At 44.1% G+C, this 23,790-nt stretch overlaps 1 protein-coding gene across 3 annotated transcripts in view; it reads left to right on the forward strand.

Annotated features, from left to right (window-relative positions):
- The first annotated feature begins 296 nt into the window (after window positions 1-296).
- Window positions 297-23,790, forward strand: part of SNCA (synuclein alpha) — an 85,161-nt gene continuing 61,667 nt past the window's right edge. For all 3 annotated transcript variants that reach the window (XM_074991997.1, XM_074991996.1, XM_074991998.1), the window contains exons 1-4: window positions 297-486; window positions 2,739-2,884; window positions 12,852-12,893; window positions 21,217-21,362. In XM_074991997.1, the coding sequence (XP_074848098.1) occupies window positions 2,764-2,884; window positions 12,852-12,893; window positions 21,217-21,362 (309 nt within the window). In that variant the 5' untranslated portion in view covers window positions 297-486; window positions 2,739-2,763. The remainder of the gene's footprint in view (window positions 487-2,738; window positions 2,885-12,851; window positions 12,894-21,216; window positions 21,363-23,790) is intronic.

The raw sequence follows: 23,790 nt of genomic DNA on the forward strand, positions 1-23,790 counted from the left end.
CCAGCCCTGACATATTAGCCCCCCAGGCTCTCGGGGTATGGCCCCAGCTGCTCCCTGGAGAGCCAAACTGAGGGTAACAAGAGCTGCCCGCACCACGGTCCTCTCCAGCGCCATTAGCAGCCATAGGCTGGGGGTGGCTGCCCACAGCGCTGTCCCTCTCTGCTCCCCCATGTCAGCGGGGGGGCGCAGGCTGGGCGTGGGGGGCTGGCTCTCTCCTCCCCCTGGCAAATCAGCCGCCGGGGAGGGGAGGACAGAGGCTCGCTCGCTCCCTCGCCAGGCTGCGAGTGGCTCGGCAGCGCTCCTGCCTCTTCTCCTCCCTCCGCCCGTGGAGCAGGGACCGGGCGTCTTGGATGCCGGACTCGCGCGCTGCCGCCGCGCCGGCGATGTGCTGAAAAGGGGGCAGCTCCCCCGGGGCTCCGCTCGCCACCCCTCGCGTCCCGGCGGCAACGGGGCTCCCGCCCGCGCAGCCTGACGGCCCGGCCGGCGGTAAGTGACCAGGGCGAGGCGGCGCTGCCGGAGCCCGAGCCGGGGGCCGCGGGGGCTCATCGCACCGGGCGGCAGAGCGCTCCGTGGGGGGGGGGGCTGCTGCCTTCGGGGGTGCGTGCGGGGGGCACAGAGCCCTCATCGGCCAGACGGGCGGCGGGAGGGGGTCTATATGTGCCTGTAGGGTCGTGATGCTCCTCTATGATCCTGGCACCTGCCCGGTCTCTCGGGACCGAGTCCATAGGTGTCAATACAGTGCTGGCGCTCCGCCCGGCACGTGACGGGGTCTATAGTTGTCTATACAGTGCTGGCGCTCCGCCCGGCCCGTGACGGGGTCTGTAGGTGTCAATACAGTGCTGGCGCTCCGCCCGGCACGTGACGGGGTCTATAGGTGTCAATACAGTGCTGGCGCTCCGCCCGGCCCGTGACGGGGTCTATAGGTGCCTATACAGTGCTGGCGCTCCCCTCGGCACGTGACGGGGTCTATAGTTGTCTATACAGTGTTGGCGCTCCGCCCGGCACGTGACGGGGTCTATAGGTGTCAATACAGTGCTGGCGCTCCCCCCCGGCACGTGACGGGGTCTATAGGTGTCTATACAGTGCTGGCGCTCCGGCCGGCACGTGACGGGGTCTATAGGTGCCGGTACAGTGCTGGCGCTCCCCCCGGCACGTGACGGGGTCTATAGGTGCCTATACAGTGCTGGCGGGTCCATGAGTGTCTATGTGCTCCTGGGACCTGCCTTGTTTGTGGGAACAGGTCTATAAGGCCCTGGCGCTCTGCCCTGTCTGTGGCCGGGTCTATACGGTCCCAGTGCTCTGCCCTGCGGCTCCGGATTCCGCACGTGCCTGGCCCCCGGGGAGGAGCAGTGCGGGGCGGGAGCTGCTCCTCGGCGGGCCCGGGTCGCTGCAGCCCTCGGGGGGCGCGGGGTGGTAGCAACCCTCAGCGGCTGAGGCGGGGGCGGGGTGGCGCCCGCAGCTCCCGGGGAGCTCTTGCGGGAGGCAGAGCGCCGGATCTCATGCGCTGTGAACGCCGGCTCCTGTTTGCAGCCGTGGGCTCGCTGCTCTCTTCTGTGGGAGGGCGGCGGGTTTGGCGGTGGTGAGAAAGAGCCACAAGTCCCGCTGCTGCTGCTGATTTTTGCATTTAAATCATCACACGTTAGCGGCGGTTGCTGCAGCCCAGATGTTTGGCTTTAGACTCCCCCCCCACGCCCGTGCTCTTGCTCTCTGTGTGGATGGAGAAAGACATGATCAGCAAAAGTTAAAAATCTGGCAAAGCCCCTTTAACAACTTAAAAAGGGACTTCAATGAAATTCCTTGTCCCGCATCTACCCCTAGGGCCACTTCCCAATGTTTGGAGCTCAACAAACGTATTTTCTTTTAAAAATGTATAAATGACTTTTTCATCCCTGCTGCCACCAGAAATACCCACAAAAATAATAAGGGCACTGACTATGCCAGGGAACAAGAGAAGGCAAAATCCTATCAGATGCACTAAGCAAACAAAAAGGGAGAAAAGATTTTTTTCCCTTCATAGATTAGTAGATTATAAGGTTAGAGGGAGTAGTATGATTATAGGGGTATAATATAATTACAATAGAGCTTACAAGGATTACTTGTAAAGATAGTAGATAAACAATTTTCAGACAGATGAGTGATATTTGGGGGTGGGGGTTAAGCTGATAGTGCCTTTTAAATCTGGTGCCTCTGAATGAAGATATGTAGAAGATCATCTAACCAGAAGGCCAAGTCCAGCAGTTCTTAGAACAAAACTCCCATTCACATCAGTGGGAATTGTGTTTCGGTCGAGAATAGCAGGATATGGAAAAGACCTGTTATGTCAACGAGTGCACCTCCCTGTCTGAAATGGATTATAGTCTATAGTGAATTGAGGCCTTTCCATTTAAGACAAAACTTGTCCTAGTTGATTGTGAGAGTACTGCATGAATGTGTTTGTCCATGGCACTGTTAAACTTGTTTGTACAGCAGCATATTAGAAAATTGAAAATATGAAGACTGTTCAGAGAAGTGTTATGATTGTTGTATCCACTCCTTGAACCACTGCATGAAATATTGAACCCTTCTATGGACAGACACAGATATCTGTGTCTCTACATAGATATATGTATATAGAGATGTATATATAGATGACTGACGGATAAAATCTTTTTATACATAAGGTGCCAGTTAGAGTTTGAACACTCTTCCCTTCCGAAAAATATTTTCTTACTCAAAACATTTGTCTTGTTTTTCCCTAGTGCTGTGTAAAGAAAATCTTTAGCCATGGATGTATTCATGAAAGGGCTTTCCAAGGCTAAAGAAGGAGTTGTGGCAGCAGCAGAAAAAACCAAACAGGGAGTGGCAGAAGCAGCGGGAAAGACGAAAGAGGGTGTTCTTTATGTAGGTAGGTGAGCAACAGACAACAAATTGTTATTAATGTGTTTACTTCATTTTTCCTGAACTGAATGATCAGTGAAAAGATGAGAACCAGAGTTACCTCGCTGCAAGGATAGAGTAACTCAATAATAAAGATACAGTCATGGAAACGAGATCATAATTGAGTCCTGAATCTAGAAGTATAACCTCCGTAAAAATGCATACTGATTCTTGCTAAATCCATTGGTGTGTCATTGCATTGTGATAGCCCTCCGTTATTTAACCCTGTGCTAAAAGCATAGATGGTAGCATACAACAGGAGATTTCTGTGCCATACATGGCACTCTGCTATAGAAGGCACGTGTCAAATAATAACTGGCTCGCTGTCCAAGGCCCCTAAGAGTTTAAGGGCACACAGGCTGGTGCTGTAATAAACAGCATACAAAGACAGAGTGACAGTGTAACCAGAATGCTACTGAATATATTGCTTTTAAGGAGTTTTATTTTTAAGAAAGACTCAGTAATTTGTCAATTTATCCAACCCTATCCTTTCTTGCTGTAGAAAGCAAAGGGCGTTCGGTAGCTGGAAGGGAATACGAGTTGTTTCACATGATTTTAAATAAAGATTCCTGATATTCATCATTCTGTGTACAAACTTCTCATTCCCTCCACTCCTTGACTAAGTTTCCTCTAGTGGGTGCTTTTTACGCTGAAGGCCTTTTAGCACCTTCCTTCCTTGGAGCATGAAGGAGTAACCACAGCACCGCTGTGAGATAGAGGAATAATTAGATACCCATCTTACAAATGGGAAAACAGAGACAACAGCCGCGTCTACACGTGCACGCTACTTCGAAGTAGCGGCGCCAACTTCGAAATAGCGCCCGTTACGGCTACACGTGTTGGGCGCTATTTCAAAGTTGAAATCGACATTAGGTGGCGAGACGTCGAAGTCGCTAACCCCATGAGGGGATGAGAATAGTGCCCTACTTCGAAGTTGAACATCGAAGTAGGGCACGTGTAGACGATCTGTGTCCCGCAACATCAAAATAGCCGGGTCTGCCATGGCGGCCATCAGCTGAGGGGTTGAGAGACGCTCTCTCTCCAGCCCCTGCGGGGCTCTATGGTCACCGTGTGCAGCAGCCCTTAGCCCAGGGCTTCTGGCTGCTGCTGCGGCAGCTGGGGATCCATGCTGCATGCACAGGGTCTGCAACCAGTTGTCGGCTCTGTGGATCTTGTGTTGTTTAGTGCAACTGTGTCTGGGAGGGGCCCTTTAAGGGAGCGGCTTGCTGTTGAGTCCGCCCTGTGACCCTGTCTGCAGCTGTTCCTGGCACCCTTATTTCGATGTGTACTACTTTGGCGTGTAGACGTTCCCTCGCAGCGCCTATTTCGATGTGGTGCTGCCCATCGTCGAAGTTGAACGTCGACGTTGCCAGCCCTGGAGGACGTGTAGACGTTATTCATTGAAATAGACTATTTCGATGTCGATAAGCTATTTCGATGTAGCGTGCACGTGTAGACGTAGCCAAGGAGAGGTTAAGTGACTTGCTCATTTCATATGAGGAGCAAGTGCAGAGCTAGGAGTAGAATTTGTGTCACAAATTCCAATCCAACGCTTCAACCACCAGGTCATCATCCTTGCTTAGCATGTTCCAAGCTCTAGAGAATTGTATCTTCCAATGGCTCAGATGAAAAATTCAGGGGGAAAGAACCTGTAAAACAGATGATGATTCAATGGTTGGTTAATAAAGTAAACCTATGTCTCTGTTTCCTCCAAATTTAAATTAGGTCATGAGAAAGGGTGAATGAAATAACATATTCTGTCCAGTATGCTCATTCTGTTTTTTCATGATACAGCTGTTGTGTGCACTTGGGGAGATGTGTTCAGATTTGAATATGGTTGAAAACTGAAATAATTTCCTTGATATGGGACTATTGGGGTTGCCATACATTCCTGTTGTTTGTTTGTTTTCCTGAATCCTAATATCTTAACAGGTTAGCTCTAGTTTGTAACAAATTACTTCTGCTCCAGATATATTGGACTACACATTTGAGCCTATCTTGAACATTCTTTTCCAGTTAAGCCATAGTAAATTCCATTTCACGATTAACACAAAACGTAGTCATTTTGAAAACTAAATTTAAAATGACTATGTGTTTCAGTGTAAGTAGGCCTTTTTGCACAATTGTCACAATGTCTTCCAATGTTTCAATGTCTATTATTAGTTGTGTTTTAGGCATGTGTTTTATTTTCTTGTTGGTCATGAAAGCACTTTCGTGATTTCTTTTTATTAGGTAGGCTCATAAAGCATATGTTGAGTTAATCTTCATGTCTTTTCCATTTGCTGTGATAATAAGAATGCTGGAATCAAACCTGCTTCAAATGAAGTCAGTGGTCAAATTGCCATTGTTTTCAAGGTGCTTAGATTGTGAGCTGTTTGGGATAGGGTCTGTATATTAATAATTAATCTTAGTGCCAGAGTGACCCCACACAGAATTGATTTTTTCATAAAACAAAAATATACACATATGCAGTTGCACTAGAACAGAAAAGGGGCTACTAAGCGAAAGATCCATTCTCCTGCACTCCTGGAGAGATGGCACCTGGTGTTTATTGTCTCTGGAAGTTCCTCTTCCCTGACTGTAACTGTAGTTCAGAATGTTATCTCATCTAGGTTGCCTGAGTTGCCTTCATTTTCCTGAGTGAAATGGGAAGCCAGGTATTCCTATATTTAGTTTCCTGGCACAGGGCAGTAGTGATATCCCATATCTTCTGCTCAGCCAGAGCCGAGAAAGAGGAGGATAAAATTCCTAAAGGATTACTAGAGTAGAACTATTTACAGTGGAAGGAAACACACTGAAGCAATTGAGGATTTTCACTCCACAGTCCAAAATGTGGAATTGCAACCAAAACTGAATGATTTTCAAATAAGTTCTGTAATGCTATTGGTTGACACCTTCCCAAAAATATCCTGTTGTGACCAGAACTGAGAAGCTCTTAATATTAGTTTTTAAATCTCAGTGATCAGCTAGTCAATGACTCTTTGTCATCAGTTCATAGGGAGAGATTAATGAGAAACTGAAGCCTTTCTGTTGAAATTACTGCTGCCTATTGTTCAAGGGCCCCCCTCCTTCCCTTTGGTGGAGGTTCAGGCCTGTGGATGGTTTCTGGCATAAGGAGCCCAGCCACTCCTTCTGGTACTCCCTTCCCTCCTATCTCTAGTCTACAACTGTTTGTACTCTATATATCACACTTGCACTCCATCTCCTCTTCTTATGCTTACTCTCCACTCCTGTTCTATCCCTCCTTCTCCTGTTTCTGACCCCTCCCTCCACTGTGGAGGCTTTTAAAAGCTTCCAGCTGGCCTTCAGCAAGCCCGAAGTGGAGTCCCCTGGCCCCAACCTGCCTGGGCCAGCTCCCTGCCAGCCGCTCCTAATGGTCCTGCAGGCCTCACCTCCAGTTAGGAGGTCTTTTACCCTTTTTGGTCTGCCTTTTCCCTACTCTGTACTAGCGCTCCGGCCTGGCCTTATTACAAAGAATAATGAAAAGAAAAATCTAATGGAAAAAAGATGGCAAGAGAATTCTATGGAAAATAGCCATTTTCTGGGAAACAAGGGAATAATTGTAATGGTTTAATCTTCTAGGGCAGAAAGGAACATTTCTATCTGCAGGTAAGGAGGCTACAGAAGACTCGAGACCATTCATATTTCATTTTATTTATCCACATCATGAATGCCAGTCTCCTCTCCCATTGTTTCTTTCCTCTTTAGTGCCTGAACCGATGACCACTGCAGTCATTGGAAAGCCCTCTTGCGTGGCCTTTGCATTGGGCCTGAGTTAGCTTCTTTCTTATGCTCTGTGTTCAGTCTTAGTGTGTGTGCATCAACATAAGGCAGCTAATGAAACCAATGGAGCAACACTGATTCATACCAGCTGAGCATCAGGCCCTTCATAATCAATTTAGAACACACAAAGGAGCAAAGCTGATTACTGGGTGTTAAGAGAAGGGGAATGGGACTCAGCAACCAACCCTGCATGCTGGTTTCTGCTTTGCCACTGACTTGTTGGATAGTCTGTGCAAGTCCCTCAGGCCTGATAGTTCAAAGCTGAGTCCTGCTGTTGTTTTTAGGCTTAGTGTTTATGGATTTAAAATGGATTGTTTATTGGTGTTTGTCCTCATGCCAATTTCATTTGAGTAGGGGCTAGATTCTGATACTCTTTCAGTGAGATTGTTTGAGGAATGTGGTATTACTTGATGCAAATAAGACCATTTTAATTTGCCCCTTTGATGCTCTGAATCAGGGACTGCAGTTTGCTAATCTTGGCCCCAGGGAAAGGCTGTGGGACTTGTCAGGAGATGGTGTGTTGCAGAGTGAAGCTTTGCTATTCCCCTTTCCCTTCTGGGGTAGGATTTTAGCGTAGGACAAAATGCCCCTTCTCCCCCACGACTTTAACATTCACTGGGCCTGTGTAGCTCAACTGCAGGTTGTTGGGATCCTCTCCATCAGCTCCCCCTCTTCACGGCACATTGCTACAATATGGTACCTTCCCCAAACTCTTTATGTTGTAGAAATGCCTTTGCTGCAGCCGTCTCTCAAGACATGTTGTTTTTTCTTTGGCAGTAGCAAAGCTAGTGAGATAGCCAAGATATCCCAGTTCTGCTGCTGGAATAATGTGCAGCCTACTCCCCACTAAAGTCCTCGTGGGCACCCTTCTCCAGGGGAACACTCAGAAGCAGTAATTACCCCTTCTCACCACTGGGCTCGTGCTGCCCTTTTCCCAGCCAGCTGTTGCTGACAGTGGTGCATATGCTCCTGCAGTGAGGGCCTTAGCCAGATTGATGTCTGAATGAGGGGGCTGTTGCACTGCGTCCCAATTCAGTGACGCACTGAGAATGCTGGGCACTTTGAAAGAAGTGCTCAGAAGTTTGTACTTTGCAGGACTGGCCTCACTGCCAGCACACAAAATGGCTACTGAAGTTTAATAACCCGGACAAACACTAGTGAAATGGGAAGGAAGGGGAGAGGGGTGTCTGTTACTTCCTGATTTTTCATTCAAAGGTTTAAATTCTGGCTAGTGCCTGGCAACAGATGTGACCAGTGGGGCCAACAGTCAGGATGAGCCCTGGGACAATATGTGGGAGGGCAACTCCATGCCCATGGAAGGGGTGGTGCCAAGGGCAGCCAGCCCTTGGCACCGCCCAGACCACAGCCTCCTCTTCCCCCCAGCCCTTAGAGCTGTGCAGAGCTGCACTCCAGCAGCAATTCAATGGGGCCTGGGGCTCTGGCTGTCACTGCTACCATAGTAACAGGAGCTGTGGGTCCCTTTGAATCTCTGGGCCCCAGTTCAGTATCCCCCTTGTCACCCCTCATCATCAGGCCTGGAAGTAACATCCACCCTTTCTTCTCTGTGGCCTCATGAACAGTGTACGCAGGAGAAGTAGTGTGGCTGTGTGCCACTATTCTCCCTGAATTGTGTAATCTGTGCAGAGAGGCCATCGCTGAGTCAGACTATACATGCAGGACATGTTTCTTGACTGCTGCTCATGCCCTGTATCACCCCTTCACAGCTCCTGTCGTGCAGGGTATGCGGATCGGTCTTTCGATGATGTTTTGGAATGGCCAGAATAAAGACAGCTATTATCTGTCATGTGCTCCTACTCGGGGCTGCCAATAAGCGGAGGTGGTAGCATAAAGGGAGCAGCTGTCCCAGGGCACTGGGCCCTTTGAATCCCTGCTGGTCTAGGTGATGCTGAGGGCTGGCTGGAGAAGGTGCAGCATGGTCCACGGGATATTGAGGGCCAGCTGCCTCTGGCCCCTCGTTCTGCCTGAGGACTTGTGCCTCCCAAAGGTCCTGGAGCTGAGGCTCCCCGACACATTTCCTGAGGCCTAGCAAAGCCTGTCCCAGCCCTGCTCCCACTACTGGTGCTCTCGCCAGTCATCATTTGTCCAACACAATTCACCTGCTGTCCTTATAGGGCCACATTCTGAAAGCAAGCCGGGCATAGCCACAAATGGGTCTGCATAGGCCCAGCCTCCCACTTAACACCCAGCCCCAGCCTTGGCTCTGCTTCTGCCAGGCACTTCCAGTACTTCAGCTGGGCCTGGGGAGAGAGGGTGGGACTTACAATTCCTCATACCCCGATCCCTCCCCCCCAGCAGGAGAACCTGGCAGGTGGACTGAGCAAGCCCCTGAGCCCACTTTCTGGCTAGAGTGAGAAGTGGGCAGATAGACCAAGATAAGCTCATGTGCCCCACTCCCTTTCTCCAGCTGGAGCACTGAGTGGGCAGATCTGGGAAAGCCCTGACCCCCTTCCCTGGCTGGAGCATCAGGCAGAGCAGGGCAAGCCCCCATGTCCTGACTCCAGTCCCCTGCAGGAGCACTTGGTGGGCAGAGCAGGATGGGCCCTGAGTGCTGGGCGTGGGGGTTGTGGCCACCCTTTTTTGTGGAGGGCCCTGGTGAGAACGTAGATCTCTCTTCTTCCCCCAAGACCAGCTGAAGCGAGGAGGCAGTTCCATTGTTCCCACCCACTTTCATTGCCCAGCCACCTGAAGTTGGGACCCAGACATCTGTCCCCTCCTGTCCATCTGTCTATGCCACTCTACTAGGCAAAGCCTAAGTGAAAGGGAAGCTGTGTTACAACACAGCACAAATAAGGTACCAACATGAAGTGTGAGGCCAGAGAAACGGTACAGCTAGCTGGCTGAGATCTATTGCCAAGGACAAAGTCTTTATGAGAATCTGCACTTTTGGGCGGACCCACTGGCCAAACTTTCATGTGTACAATGGACCATTCCCCATGCTCCATAGACCTGATATTTATGTCACATACAGTCATGTCAAGCAGGGCCCACGTCACTTCATTCAGTGGAATGATGCCTGTGTAACACTAGTGTAAGTGAGGTAAGACTCACTCATCTGTCTGCAATGGAGAATTCTTCTGGGAGGGTTTTTGCTGCTTTACCCATCCTCTCCCTATCCCTACTGAACTGAGCGATCAGACTCCAATCCAGCAAAGCACTTCAGCTCATGCTCTATTGTAAGCATGTGTCCTACTGAATCCAATGAAGTGCTTTGTTGCCCACTTCTACAACTCTGACATTGCTCTTGTGCTTAAAATGGAATGTACTTTGCTGTATTGAGGCCAGAGCAACTATGGCCATGCAGGATTGACCCTGGGTGGCCTAAGAGTAATCCTTACACATTGGAAGGACTTCTGCTTTGCTTTAATCACATAGCTCAGTAAGCTTGCAGTGATCAGCATTTGCTGTGAAGGAAAACAATCTGTGTTTCTCTGTGTGCAAACCGAAGCGTGGCTATAAAGATCAGAGGATACTATTTCTTCACCCTTTGTTCTGATCTTTTGCTATTTTCAGACAGAGAGACAATTTTCTCCAAAGTACTCGAGGCAAGTCTGACATCTTCATTTTCCAGGCTAGTGCATGAAGTCATTTCACATGACACAAAGAAATAATTCTTTCCCCTGCACTTATGGTTCTTATTCTGTTCTTACTCTTTAATAAGAAGACATTTTCAATGATGCAAAAGTTTATAAGTCTGGTAGTACAATAAACGACATGATGCTTGTTTAGGTTTAACAACCTGTCTCCAGTAACACATGAAACATAGTGCTCATGGAGCCTATGTGCTGTTGTACGATGTTTACAATTACATTGCATGGTGAGTAGTCTCAGAGGGGACATCTGGTTAGTCTCTGGCTTCATATATAATTCAGCACCTTAAAGACTAATCAATGTATTAGGTAATGAGCCTTCAAAAATTCTTCACCTAATAAATTTGTTAGTCTTTAACGTGTTAGTCTTTAACAGGACTACTTGTTATTTGCAGTTACATTTGTGTGGTGCCCAAATGTGACAACTCTAAAGAATCCTGACAATCTTTTTCTAACACTAAACAAGAAACTTTATTGGAATAAGGAAAACAATGTTAAACCTTTTGCTACTTTCTCTCTGCTTTATTGCAGACTCAATTCCACCTAGAATTTTCACCAGAGGCTCTTGTTTGGCTTCCTACTACAGATTTAAAGAAACATGCTGTTGAAAAGCCCTTGGATAAATCAGTGTAGCTACGTTTACACTAAAGAGCTGTGTCAAAAAAACCCTGGTTTTGTTGACAAAATTGGTGAAGCATCCATGCTAAAAATGTGTTCTGTTGACACGCTGTTGAGGCAGAGCACCTTTCTTGACAGAATCTGTCAATAAAAACACCATATTGATGCTCTGGGGGGCCCTCTGTCAATGGACAGGGCTTCCGGGTCACCAGGCAGCCCTGTGTGCTGTGCTTCTGGTTGGCAGTTCTTTCAAGAGAGTGGTGCTCTCTGTCGACAGAGTGGATCACAAGACTGATCTGCTTTCATGTGTGGCTGCAGTCTGCCCACAGAAGTTTTGTCAGAAGATAGCTTCCAACAGTAATTTCTGTTGACAGATTGTTGTAATGCAGATGTAGCCTGTGTGAATATTCAACATGGTACATAACAATTACCCAAATAAATACAATAATGTAGCCAGCAGTTTTTAAATACTAGCTCTGTGGGGGGAAAAAGTTTTCTTATATGATAGTGTGTGTAATAAAGAAACTAAATGCTTCTAAAATTTAGATAGTGATACTGTACCTTGAAGACCAAGACCAATGGCATTATAAAGGTATTACTGAGGCTTCCATACCTGTTCTCTGCATTGTAAATGCTAAGCATGTTAAGATGAAGATGGGCTCATCCCCTTCACATGTAGCTAAGCTGTAGAATCAGAGAACTAGAAGTCCAGAATGGAAAAAGAGATTGAGGATGTGATTTTCAAAACCTCTTCCTGTTGGTTTATTTCTGCTCCCACTAAAGTGAAGGGGAACTTTACCACTAATTCTAATGGGTGCCCGTTGCCTTCCCAGTGTAGGATTTTTCCCTGAAGAGCCAGGCTACATTGGTTTGATTGTTGTAGCTGTCATATCATACCATACACTCACGTCCAATACTGTATCTAGCACTGCTAGCTTGTGCCACGAGGTGTCTTTCAGCATAGCTGCTTTCCAGATTCCTTTCTTGTGATTTGTTTAATTGCTTCCCACAGAAATGCTAGCTTGTATTTTTTTCCAAAATGAATTTTATGATCATGTTTGCTGTCCGTCTAGGCCCTTTAATATTATTTTCCTGTCCTTACTGTTTTCAATCCTCCCCTAATTAAGGCCAGAGAATTGCATTGTAAGTCACATCGGCTAACCTGAACCTACACAGCCTTACACACATGCAATTATGCATTAGCACAACTGTTTACATGAGTGAGGTAATTCATGTGCAAAAATCTTTGTAGGACTGGCAACTTATTTAACACACTGTTTACTAGAGCAGGGGTCAGCACCTTTCCAAGGCAGAGTGCCAAAATTCAACCTTTTAACTTCTATGTAGAGTCCGAGTGCCAGTGATACTTTTTAAAGTCACTGATAGTCCTGCTTACAATAGCTTCATTAATAAATAACTATGTATACAGAGCTTTACTATTTAGATGGGGGTTGGTAGCATTATCTGGTCTTTTGTTAATCCACAAGCTGCATGGTTTTGAACAAGGTCACAGCTGCATAAGGGAGGTGGGATGGGGTTGAGCTCCCACCTCGCATACCAATGAAAATTGGCTCATGTGCCACTCTCAGCACATGTTCTGGGGGTTGCTGACCCCTGTACTAGAACATAAATGAAATTGATAAGTTCAGATCTGATATGGATACTTCCCCCATGCTGCAGCTCAAAACACTGACACATCTTCACCCTGTATTGGTGGTTCTACAGTCAGTCCTCAGTCCTTATGCCATTGCTTGTATCAAACCTGATTTGAATTAATTTTAAGCATTTTATGAGACACTATAACAATTTATTAAAATCTAGCTGTGCTATATTTACTGCTTTCCCATCACCCACTCACTTGAACCTGCATTTGCTAATGGGTATTGCTTGTAAAAAATCATTGTAAAATGATTTTGCTTTGTTTAGGTTCCAGGACCAGGGAGGGAGTCGTTCATGGTGTCACAACAGGTAAGCACACAAGTACATTATTTCAGCTACCTTTTTACCTAAAATCTGTGATCTGTCAGGCATCTGTTTGTTCCCTGGGCTTTTTTGTCTTTGCACAGCCTCCAACATAGAAATTGGCAGCTCTGTTTGGACAAGTCTCCTCTTCCTTGAGTGTGGGCAAGGAAAGGCAACAAGTATTGAACATGAGGTGGGATGAAAGGGAATGTATTAGGGAGTGTGGAGTGGAGTGGGGTGCTTATGTGTCTGTCAGGAGAACTGGGATGCATGATGCTGTATGATTTGTGGGGTGTGGGTGTTGTAAAGAGGGTGATAGTTTGTGTGCGATCTGGGATGGAACATGCTGATGCTACCTAGGGATTAGGGACCAGTGGTTGGGAGAGGAGGCTGCAGAAGCTAGTGGTCAGGAGCTCACTCATGTACTCAAAATTGTGCATACTTGCCCATGGCCATATTAGCTGTAAATCAGGGCATCTGTACATTGAATTGAGATGTCTAAGAATCGGTGTGGTAACTTAAAATCAGTAAGCAACATGCTGCAATAACCATTACGATGCAAAGTCGATTAAACTCTTTTATATCCACCCAGAACAGTTAGGACTTAAACTTTTAAGCTGTTGTCTCATCAGTCTGCATTGCACTGACCTGCATCCAATGTGTCTTCTTTGGAATGCTTGAGATGGGGCATGTTTACACTGAAGCTGAGTGTGTGCCTCTCAGTGCTGGCAGAGAGATGCACTGTAGCTCTAGAAAAAACAGGTAGATGTGGCCTGAGTGGCATCATGAGCTAGCTGCATGAATGTGGACCTGGAGCAGTGGGACTAACAACTGCTGCGGGCCCTGGGACAAAGTGAGAGGGAGCCCAGCTCTGTGCTCCAGAAAGGGCGGGGCCTGGGTCAGTCAGCACATAGAGCTGCTCAGAATGTGATGCTGGGCCCACCTCAGAGCCAAATAGAGCAATGCTGCCACGGCACTTCAAAGGGGCCCAGAGCTCCAGCCACTGCGAAAGTAGCAGCAACAGTGTCCAGAGCCCTGGGCCCCTTTGAAACACCAGGGCCTGGCACAAATGCCCTTTTCACCCCATCAGTGGGCCTTCCTGGGGTACAGGAGGCTTGTCCAGGGGTGGCTAGCCTGTGCCATGAAATCATCACTGCTATTCTTAGCATGCAGTCTTGGGCAGATCTAACACATCTGTCTGTATGCTGGAAGACATGCTTCCATCTGCAGCACAAACATTCACCTAAAACCCTGGGAAATTACACAAGCAAGGAGTTCTGGGGTTCTGAAGAGCCCTGTGAAAATTAATAGGTCAGATAAGGAGACAGAAAACAAAGGGTAAGACAAAGAGTGTTTGCATTGCCATCTGCCCCAGGCAGAAGCCCAGGGGAGCTAAATAGCAGTTGATTCATGTTCAATTATACAAACTCTAGAATTTTTGAAGAAAAAATTATTGTGCAGCTTATGTGGCCCTGTTTCACATTGTATGTTAAATGAACGGTCGAGGAATCAGCAAGGAGCTGTTTTAGCAGCTTAGGTAAAACTACAGGTAAGCAACCAACTTTGACAGTGCAGCAAAATTTAGCCTTAGGACACGTACTGACACATACTGTTGGTACAAATAACTGGCAGTCTTGTGGTGTCTTTAACAAATTTATTAGGCCATCAGCTTTTGTGGTCACTTCCTCAGATGAAAAATGGAGAGGAAAAAGAGAAATCAGGGTTTGTATGGAAAGCAGGAAAGAGGGGGAGGGTTACCTGTCACTGGTTGTTATAAGTCCTTGATATAAAGTTTGCACCCTGACATCAATCTGGCCATAACTCAGTTAAAAGTTAATGAGAGGAGGAAAAGGAGACTCCACTTGAACTTGCAGAGGATCCATGATGACTGGTGAGTCTGAAGTGTGGTATATCCAGACAACTGGCATGAACATCCAGTTAAATAAGTTGTGGTGATGATGACCAACTGGACTTGAACTTGAAAAGTCCAAGGACGCTTTGTGAACCTGGGGCACATGTATCAACATTAGAATCTTTCTGTGCAGCAGCCTAGCAGGGACGAAAGCTGATCATCATGAAGAAAGAAGAAATGATTTGTTGTTAATCCTATGAGTACCGGTCTGTCTGATATTCATGAGAAAGGGGCTTCCAACTGAATTCATTATGTGTTTGAGAGGATTCTGGAGAAAAATGCCAAATTTTGTTTGTAAGACACCAAATACAGGGAGTGATGCAAAACACGCGGGCATCCATTCCTCTAAATGTTAGTTCAGTAACAAAAATATTGACCGTAAAAGGATCATTATGCATTTTAGACAAACCAGAACAGAACATCAGAAATGTCTAATATAGGCCTCATCCAACTCAAGAAATGGCTGACACCAAGCTGAATGGACAAACTTGAGCATTACTGATAACAATTCCCTTTTTTTTATTTTGTTTTGTTTAATTCAAGGCAGTTAAGCTCCAGTAATGGAACTGGGTTGTTGAATGTAAATTAAAAATATTAAATGGATAATAACTCTGCATATAAGCTCAAGAAATTAACAGAATAGAGCAAACTTGCTACAAAAGCTGGAGGACACATTCTAAAGTGACACAGAATAGTTTGCTATGGAGTGAGTGACTAAAGAACTTGTTCTCTCACACTTTAAATTGGGGAACTTCAGTTTAAGAACTGAATCTCTGGTATCTGAACAATTGGTTTGGAAAGCAAAGGTAGCAGGTAAATTCAAATTTGGATTTCATTATCGCTAGATATTGTGTAACAGATGTTAACTAAGTGTCTTGTAGACCCGTCCACAGAAGTTAAGCATGATAAAAAATTATTTGCATGTACATGTGTGATGGAATATTAAATGTAACAAAGTGTGTCATCTTGAATCACACTGGAAGGTTTCACATAACCTTGTGTTGGAACTGGAGGGAAGAGCCTGTTACTTAACCAATAATTTAGGCAGACTGCTGTAACTCACTACAGAGGTGATTTCTCAGCATTAGATTAACCAGGGAATAATTCTGACTCTTAGGTTCCAGACAAATAGCTGATACAATGACTATTGTGATTAGCATCAGAAGGTTCGAGGCATTTCCTATATATTGTCAGCTGCAAGCAGTGGGCATCAGCTTGTTTGATTTTTCTCATGTAGGGATGAATTATTGAGAAATGGCCTGGAGAGGACTGAAGTCATAATCAGTCGCTGCTGGCTGGCACTTTGTGGTCAGATTGCCTGTCTTGGAGATAAAGCCCATGCTCTGCAAGCCCTGAAGATCAACTCGAGGAGACTTTACTTCGCCTTGGACCGGCAGCAGCCATGTGATTGTGGTTAACCAAGCAGCACCATATCAGTAGTAATCCTGGAGAGAGCTGAGTTAGACATGTAGAATAAATTTGTACAGTATGACCATGGATACTTGGCACAACAAACCTTCTCTGTCTAAGTGTGCTGTTGCTGTATACTATGGGGGCTGATAGCTTAACAAGACTGCTGCCTTCCCACATTATTAAATAGAGCTTCATAAGTTTTTGTTGCCTTGGGGGATATGCTTTGAGGGACCTGATTAGATTTATTTAATAATTTTATATTAATCCGCTCCATTTTTTTCACTGAAGCAGCATTTAGCAGAACTGATGTCACCCTTTTGTTTATTAACATATGCAATGATGCAAAACATATCAAATAAACATATGTGCTTGTGTGCTCTTGTTTTGTTACTTAGTATAGCTAGTAATGTATCAAATGGAGGATTGCATTGTTTGGATGGTTATTCCAGAGTCAGGGTCCCTGAGGAATTCCAGAGTGAATAAAAGACAACTTCTTGATGCACCTACTGGTGGGGTGTGGAACTGCTGTATAGACCTATTATAACTGGTGCCTGAGCAGGAATCCTTTTGTTTTTTGAGGGAAAAATGACTTTTGTATTGAGCACTTTTTTCAGTAAGCAACGTGGACTCCCAAAGCTACAGGGGCTTGGGATAGACCATATGAGCGCATCAGCTTCAAGGCTGACTAGTTCCTTGTGATTGTGTCAATACTCTGCACAGGCAGAACAGAAGAAATGTGCTCTCAGTTCTTCTCTGCTTGTAGCGGGGTGGGAACATGAACTTCGACATCTCCACAACTGCAGTTGGCTGCATTTGCTCTCAGCCTTGCTAGCACCTGGTTTGATGACAAAGAATGGGCCTCTGTGACTCAGTGGAAGACACCCAGCCTGCTTAAATGCTTTGGAAAATCAGACTTAATTTGTTGGTACTTTCTGGTCTGAGTGCCTGTCTTGTAACTAAAGACCAGGTCTACATTAGACCTTATAGTCAATCACAGATATGCAATTCCAGCCATGGAATTGCATAGCTGAAATTGACTTATTTAGGATCAACTTACCTGGCCGTCCTCATTGAGGGTCGTCAATGGGAGAAACTCTCCCATCGACCTCTGTTACTTCTTGAGAGATTGAGGAGTATAGGGGTCAACTGATGGCCCCTGATAGGTCGATTTCATGCGTCCCCACTTGACGTGCAAAATCAAATTGTGGACTTTAAGCCCAAGAAGATCAACTTGAAGACACTGCTCAGCCATGGACTGGCAGCAGCCATGCCATAACAGCATCATTAAGCACGTTTGCAAATCTGCATTAAGTGATTTGGCTCATGTACATGCTTTTGAACTTTTTTGCATTAGAATATGAGCTAAAATAAATTCCTGGAAACTTCCATATAATACTAACATTGTATTTCTGAGAGGGAACACGCTTTGGGTGGCGTGCTTTACTCGTGTTCTGCAGAAATTAGCTCTGCTTATTGTTTTGAAATGGTAGCACTTCAAATGAATAGTTGTCTCTGGAGAAAGCAGCTTTCCTCAAGAAAGCTATTCAGCAGCCTCTCATCCTCATGATTGCTGAGTTCTGTATCCCAGCCCAGACTAATGATTTGGCAATGGTTTCTGAGCAATAAGAGAAACTGGCAGATGGGGTGTTCTCAAACCTTAACTTATGTGCTTGGGGTCAGACGCTCATTAGGTGCAACATTCAGTGTTATCTCCCCCCTCCCCCCAGTGTGTTTTATTCTTTCTCCACTAAGCCAGCAGGATGCAATTACACTGTGCATTTCTGCTGGTTTTTCCTCTTTTTTCTTTATGTACACTAGATGTTATTAAATATGGACCTAAACACAACAATTTTTCCTGTAGACTGCAACATGCTGCACACTGTTTATATTGTAACACAGTAAATCTCTTTAATGTGTCTCTTCTGTAAAGGTTAAACTTGATACTCAGTTGTGAACTCTATAGTTACTCTTCTGGTTCCCATCTTTATTATATATTTTTATTATGATTGTCTCACTAAAACCAGTGTCAGCGGTCACATTCTGTGCCACTTTTTCTTATTTGTATGCATGTACTAAGTCTTTCTGAAAGAGAAATACATCCCTTTTCAGAAAAAGAAAACATAAGTCAAAGATGAATGCTTTTTCTACAGGCTGTGACATTAGCCACTGGCATATCTTGACTGTTGTCATCTTAATACAGTCTAAGAAACATGTTCTTAATAATAGCATTGCAAAGGAGCCACCGTATGTCACAACTGCATTTGTACATCTGATGGGCTCCAAACTTACATGTATTTTTCCTTGTTTGTTAGTGATATGGCGTTAATTGGGCAGATCTTTAAATGATGTAAATGTGCTTGATGTGACTGAAGTCAATAAGCTAATAATTCTCTTGATCCTAAGCTAATAGTTCTCTTGAAAGCAATGGAATGACAATTTCACCTCTTTATCAGTGCTGCTGTTTTTGACTGGAGGGGATTGAAGGTTTTTTTCCCAAAGAAGGGCTTGTTTCTATGCAAATTAAAATTTTAATAGAAAGCATTTTACTTTTTTGAGTAAAAATCAACACATTCAAAACCCAAATCTGTATATTGGTGTTTTGGTTGGTTGGTTGTGGGGTTGGTGGTTCTCACCCACTTTTGTCACTTCTCCTGCCTCTCTCTTGCCCCTGTTTTACAACTGGGAGGAGAGTAGAGGCGAAACAAATCACAAAAGCCTTTCAAATTTGTTCCGTTTTTAATTTATTTAATCAAAAATGGAAAACTTCAAAATTCTTTATGATTTTTTTGAAATTCTTTAACCAATTAAAAAGAAACTGGAGAGCTAGCAGCTAATCCATGCAGTTCTCTGGGTATACATAGGTCCCTGCCTTGACTGCTTCAGTTCCCACAGACAGGAGTCTTTGGCTGGCTCCTCCCTGGAATTTTCTTCCAAGGCAACATATGCAACATCTTGGTCCTAATTTATGGCCTGGGCTTCTAGCTGTACTGCAAGACAAACAATAACCCCAATAAATAGTTGACAGTCTGAAGCTCAGCTTCTCGCTTCTATTTTACTCCCACTTGTCAGTGGGTATGACAAAGAGTTAATTTATTTACGTATACTTCCTGCAAGCTGTCCTTTATTATGGAACTTGTTAATTATTTTTTCTAATGTGGGCATTTGCTTGCTTATTTTTAGCTCAGCTCTTTTATAATTGCTTATAGTAATCTGTGGAATGAGCCATTTGATATAGGAAGCTGAAATTCTTTGAATAAGAAATTGAAGGAATCTAATTGCTGAAAGAAAGGAAAATGGCCAAAAGAAGAGCAGTGGGCCAAAAGAAGGGACACTTACAGGGTACGGCTAGATCCAATTTCTGTTACTTTGCTAGTAAAATTATGGGTGTGGATACATCTTATGGGCCAGGATTTCAGAAGAGTTTAGAGACCATTTGGACACTAAAATAAATGGCCAGATAGATTTTCAAAGGGAAGTCACCATGTTCAGTGTTGATTATTTTAAAGAGTTTGACCCTAATTTAGGTGACTTTGTTTGACCTTTGCTTCTATGTAAGATACCACAGCATGACCTTGTTTATGCTACTGAGGAGTGTTGACCTAAGTTATGTGACTTCAGCAACTTCGGCTATGTGAATAAATTAGCGGAAGTTGATATACTTAGGTCTCTGTACTGTATTGTGGTATCTTCATGAGGGTAAATAGACAGCTGATGTTCTCCTTGTCAACTCTGTGTACTCCTTTCATTTTGGCGGAATAGCAAAGAGAGTGGGATAGCACTCAGCAGTTGATATATTGTGTCTATACTAGATGTGATAAACTGACCCCCCACCACCACTGGATCAGTCACTGCCCGTCGATCTAGCAGGTCGTGAAGACATGCCCTAAGCAAGTGTTGAGCTCTTTTGAAAATCTGTCCTGTATCTTCAAAGCATGGAGTCATGTGGTTGTAATCCTGCTTTCTAACTTGATTCACTACAGTGCAAACTGCTGGGGTGGAAGAGAACCCTTGGGAATGAATAAACAGAGAGATCCCAGTAAGATTCCACAAGCTAGAGTAGAGAACTATTGATGTGTATATTAACTATTGATGTAAGGTAAATGTATTATTGTCTTCCTAGAGCCTTGAATCTAGCCACTCATTCAGTTTGCTCTGGTATCTTTGGTTTGTTTCATATTTTTGTATCGGTGTGACATGGGCTTAAACCCCCACATTGGAGTAAAGATACATAGAAGCATATAAATGTTTTCCAGAAAAAGAGAGTCTGCAGAGCGTTACTCAGAGACTGAGAAGCAATGACTCCTATTCATTAAGAAAACATTTTTATACTCTTGAGAAATTAATAATGGGAATCTGATTAATTTACTAAATTGTTTGCAATTAGCAGTAGCATGCAATCAGTGTGTTCAGTGAACTAATCAAAATATAGTTTCTGCATTGCATTGCAATATGTTATGAAATGTAGATGGACATTAAAAGGGCCTTTTGCTAATACCCCCTCTCCCACAAAGTAAAACATGCTAACTAAATGAATGAATGCATGTGGTCAATAAAGCTTGACCAAGCAGTAACTGATTGGGCCAACAGCCATAATGGGCCCTGGGGCAAGGTGGGAGGAAGCCCAGCCCTGAGTCCCTGGAAGCTGTGAGGCCAGGAATAAAAGGGGCGGGGCATAGCACCACTCAGACCATGGCACTACCCATCCCCCAACCTCTCGAGAGCTCAGCAGAGTGGTGGAGGAGCTGCCCCCTTTGCCTTCTGTCTGCAGGCCTGACAGCAAGAGTTGACTCACAAACAGATTCGTAATTCTGGTTGTGCTAGCACTATTTGTCTTATCAAATGTTGAGGTTCCATTGTCCTATTTGGGACATAAGAAATTGTAATAGTCCTACTGGTGCTGTACTGTCAGCTTCTGTATAAAGAAGCCACTTTATCCTCTCCCTCCCTCCCTAACCTTTGTCTTCCGGTCCTGTAACAGAGTGTTAATCTCTTGCTTTTCTGCAGTGGCTGAGAAAACCAAAGAGCAAGTGTCTAATGTTGGGGGAGCAGTGGTGACAGGAGTGACGGCAGTAGCTCAGAAGACGGTGGAAGGAGCAGGCAATATTGCTGCAGCCACTGGCTTAGTCAAGAAGGATCACTTGGCTAAACAGGTTTGTTTTAGTTACCAGATTTTTTTTTTTAAGGTAAGGAAGGGGGACGTTCATGGGAACTCTGTGAATCCACCAGTGAAAAGGCCCGGATCGTCTGGGTAGCTGCCTGGAGGTGTGTGTATCTGTCTCTTGATCTGGTGGTGGTACTTGTATGGAGAGATTCATATTGCTAAATGAATGAGCAATGAAAAAGCAAAGAGCTTGCGGAATTTAGGCACTTCAGTGGGATTTGAGCATGTAGCTTCTTTCTGGTTCATTTAAAAATACCAGCCTGCATTAGGATAGAAAACATTCAAGTCTACATTAAGGATGATCCTAAATGTCATGCTGGACCTGTATGGGATGACTGCTATTTTGGGCATTGAACAGGTGATGTCCCAAGCTAAAAGCATAAGCTACTGCACTTGAGTTTAAAAGCCAACTCATATTCTCTGCGTACTAGGCACAGAAGGAGACGTGTAACGTCTGTTCACCAGTTAATGACATTAATACGCTCAAACTTTCAAAAAGTTTTGATCCAAAACTTTGCAGCAGACTACCATCTTTCTACATATAGTAAGATGAACTTAAAGCTGCAGCTGAGCTTCTTTGACCTCTTGTTGGGTAAAATTAATTCAAGTTACTTTTGTTTCAGCACAGAGGCAGCCATTGTCCGTAGTCCTATACCATCAGTTAACACATTTTGATAGACTGCCATTGTATTCTTCTACTTACACCAGAGAAAAAGTATTGTCTCAGATACCAAAGCGTGGTAACTGCTCGTAAATGATGACTTTTTAATGATGATCATTGTGTATATTGATCTCTTTGGATAAAAACAACTAAAAGAAGAAGTGAAACAGCTCAGGTTGTGTTTTATGCCCAAATGTATGTTTTAAAGTGATAGAAAAAATATAAAGAAGAAATGCATTTGCAAAGGAATGAATTTTAAATTCAGGAAGTTACACTGTACTTTGCCTGAATAAGTTGTTACGTGTCATCGTTTTTCCCCATTTAATATCAAGATAAGCTACTAAAATTGAATTCTTTCTTGTAACTCCTCTATATCCTTACTATCTTTTTAAGATAGATATGCATTGTTGTTCTGGAAAGGAAGTGCACTGTGACTGGGCATTTGTTGCATAGGAATAGGTTGGTCTAAAAACATCACAGCAGTGGTTTTGTTAATTTGTAAATCAATTTTCATGTTTTATTTTTCATCCTTTTACATTCACATGCAAAGAAAATGCTGCCTTATTGTTTCCCACATGCTTTCTACAAGCTGTTTTCAAGCATTTAGAAAATTAAATATCTAGTGAACTCTCATGCAATTTATACGAGTGAAAAGTTCTGAGAGTCCATATCCTTATTTTCTGCTAAGATTTGGTTGTGTGTCTTCAGTGGTGTTACAGAGAAAATTACATTCTTGGCTGTTAGGTAGCTTTTGAAAACATTGTAGGAAGTGTGGCAGGCATCAGTTTTACTATAGTATATGACTACTATTTCACTCTTATCCACTCCTAATTTCTGTGATCCCTGACTTTTGAAATTATAACTGTAACATTAAATTACCCTACATTTATATAGTTAACTCTTTCATATCTGGAAGCCCCAGAACAAGGAGATTGCCAGATATTCAATTTGCGGATAATAGAGAGGTATACCTAGCAATGCATAACATTAAAGAAAAACAAGATGAGCTATTAAGAAACAAACAAAAATGTATGTAGAGTATTTTATTTACCAGCAACAGTAGTACTGTACACTAAAATTTATACTGTATTTGCTATGTTTATTTGTATGTACTTTCACTATCCTGTACTTATGGAAAACAAGACTAAAATTTACTTATGGTTAAAATGCTGGTTATTTGAGAATTCCAGATGATAGAATGCCAGATACGAAAGAGTTTACTGTATTTCACTGTAATTTTTAAGACAATCACTACTCTATACTGATTTTATTGTCTAATCACATTTTGCCTAGTGAAAAAATCACATCCACAGAACCAAGGAACATCTGTAGTGCGTATTTATATTATTCCACAGTCTTATAAATAGCATAATGAATTCTAAACATAGCTGAGATTTTGTAGTTTGGATGTGAAGAACCATTTTTTTCTATTGCATGTACTGTCATTACTTAAACATTTTTATATATTTAGGCTGGCATTGTGGAAGTCCCCTAGGGGATTTTGCCACCCACCCCACTGGCATTCAGCTCTCCTAGGCAGCCTTGAGAGTCTCTGCTTTATTGTTTTTCACAGAAGAGGAGCAGCTATCTTGAACACATAAAGTTAATGACTTTCAGCCTTTTAAATCTTTTGGTAGCAAAGTGGGGGACATGTTTCTACTGTGTATACTACAAAAATGAGTAAATGGATTTTGTTCCAATTTGCCACTAAAATTCATATTTGGGCTGAGGCTAAGAATGGAACATTTCAGCTAAA

Source organism: Carettochelys insculpta, chromosome 4, assembly GCF_033958435.1.
Source record: "Carettochelys insculpta isolate YL-2023 chromosome 4, ASM3395843v1, whole genome shotgun sequence".
Classification (NCBI taxonomy): Eukaryota; Metazoa; Chordata; order Testudines; family Carettochelyidae; genus Carettochelys; species Carettochelys insculpta.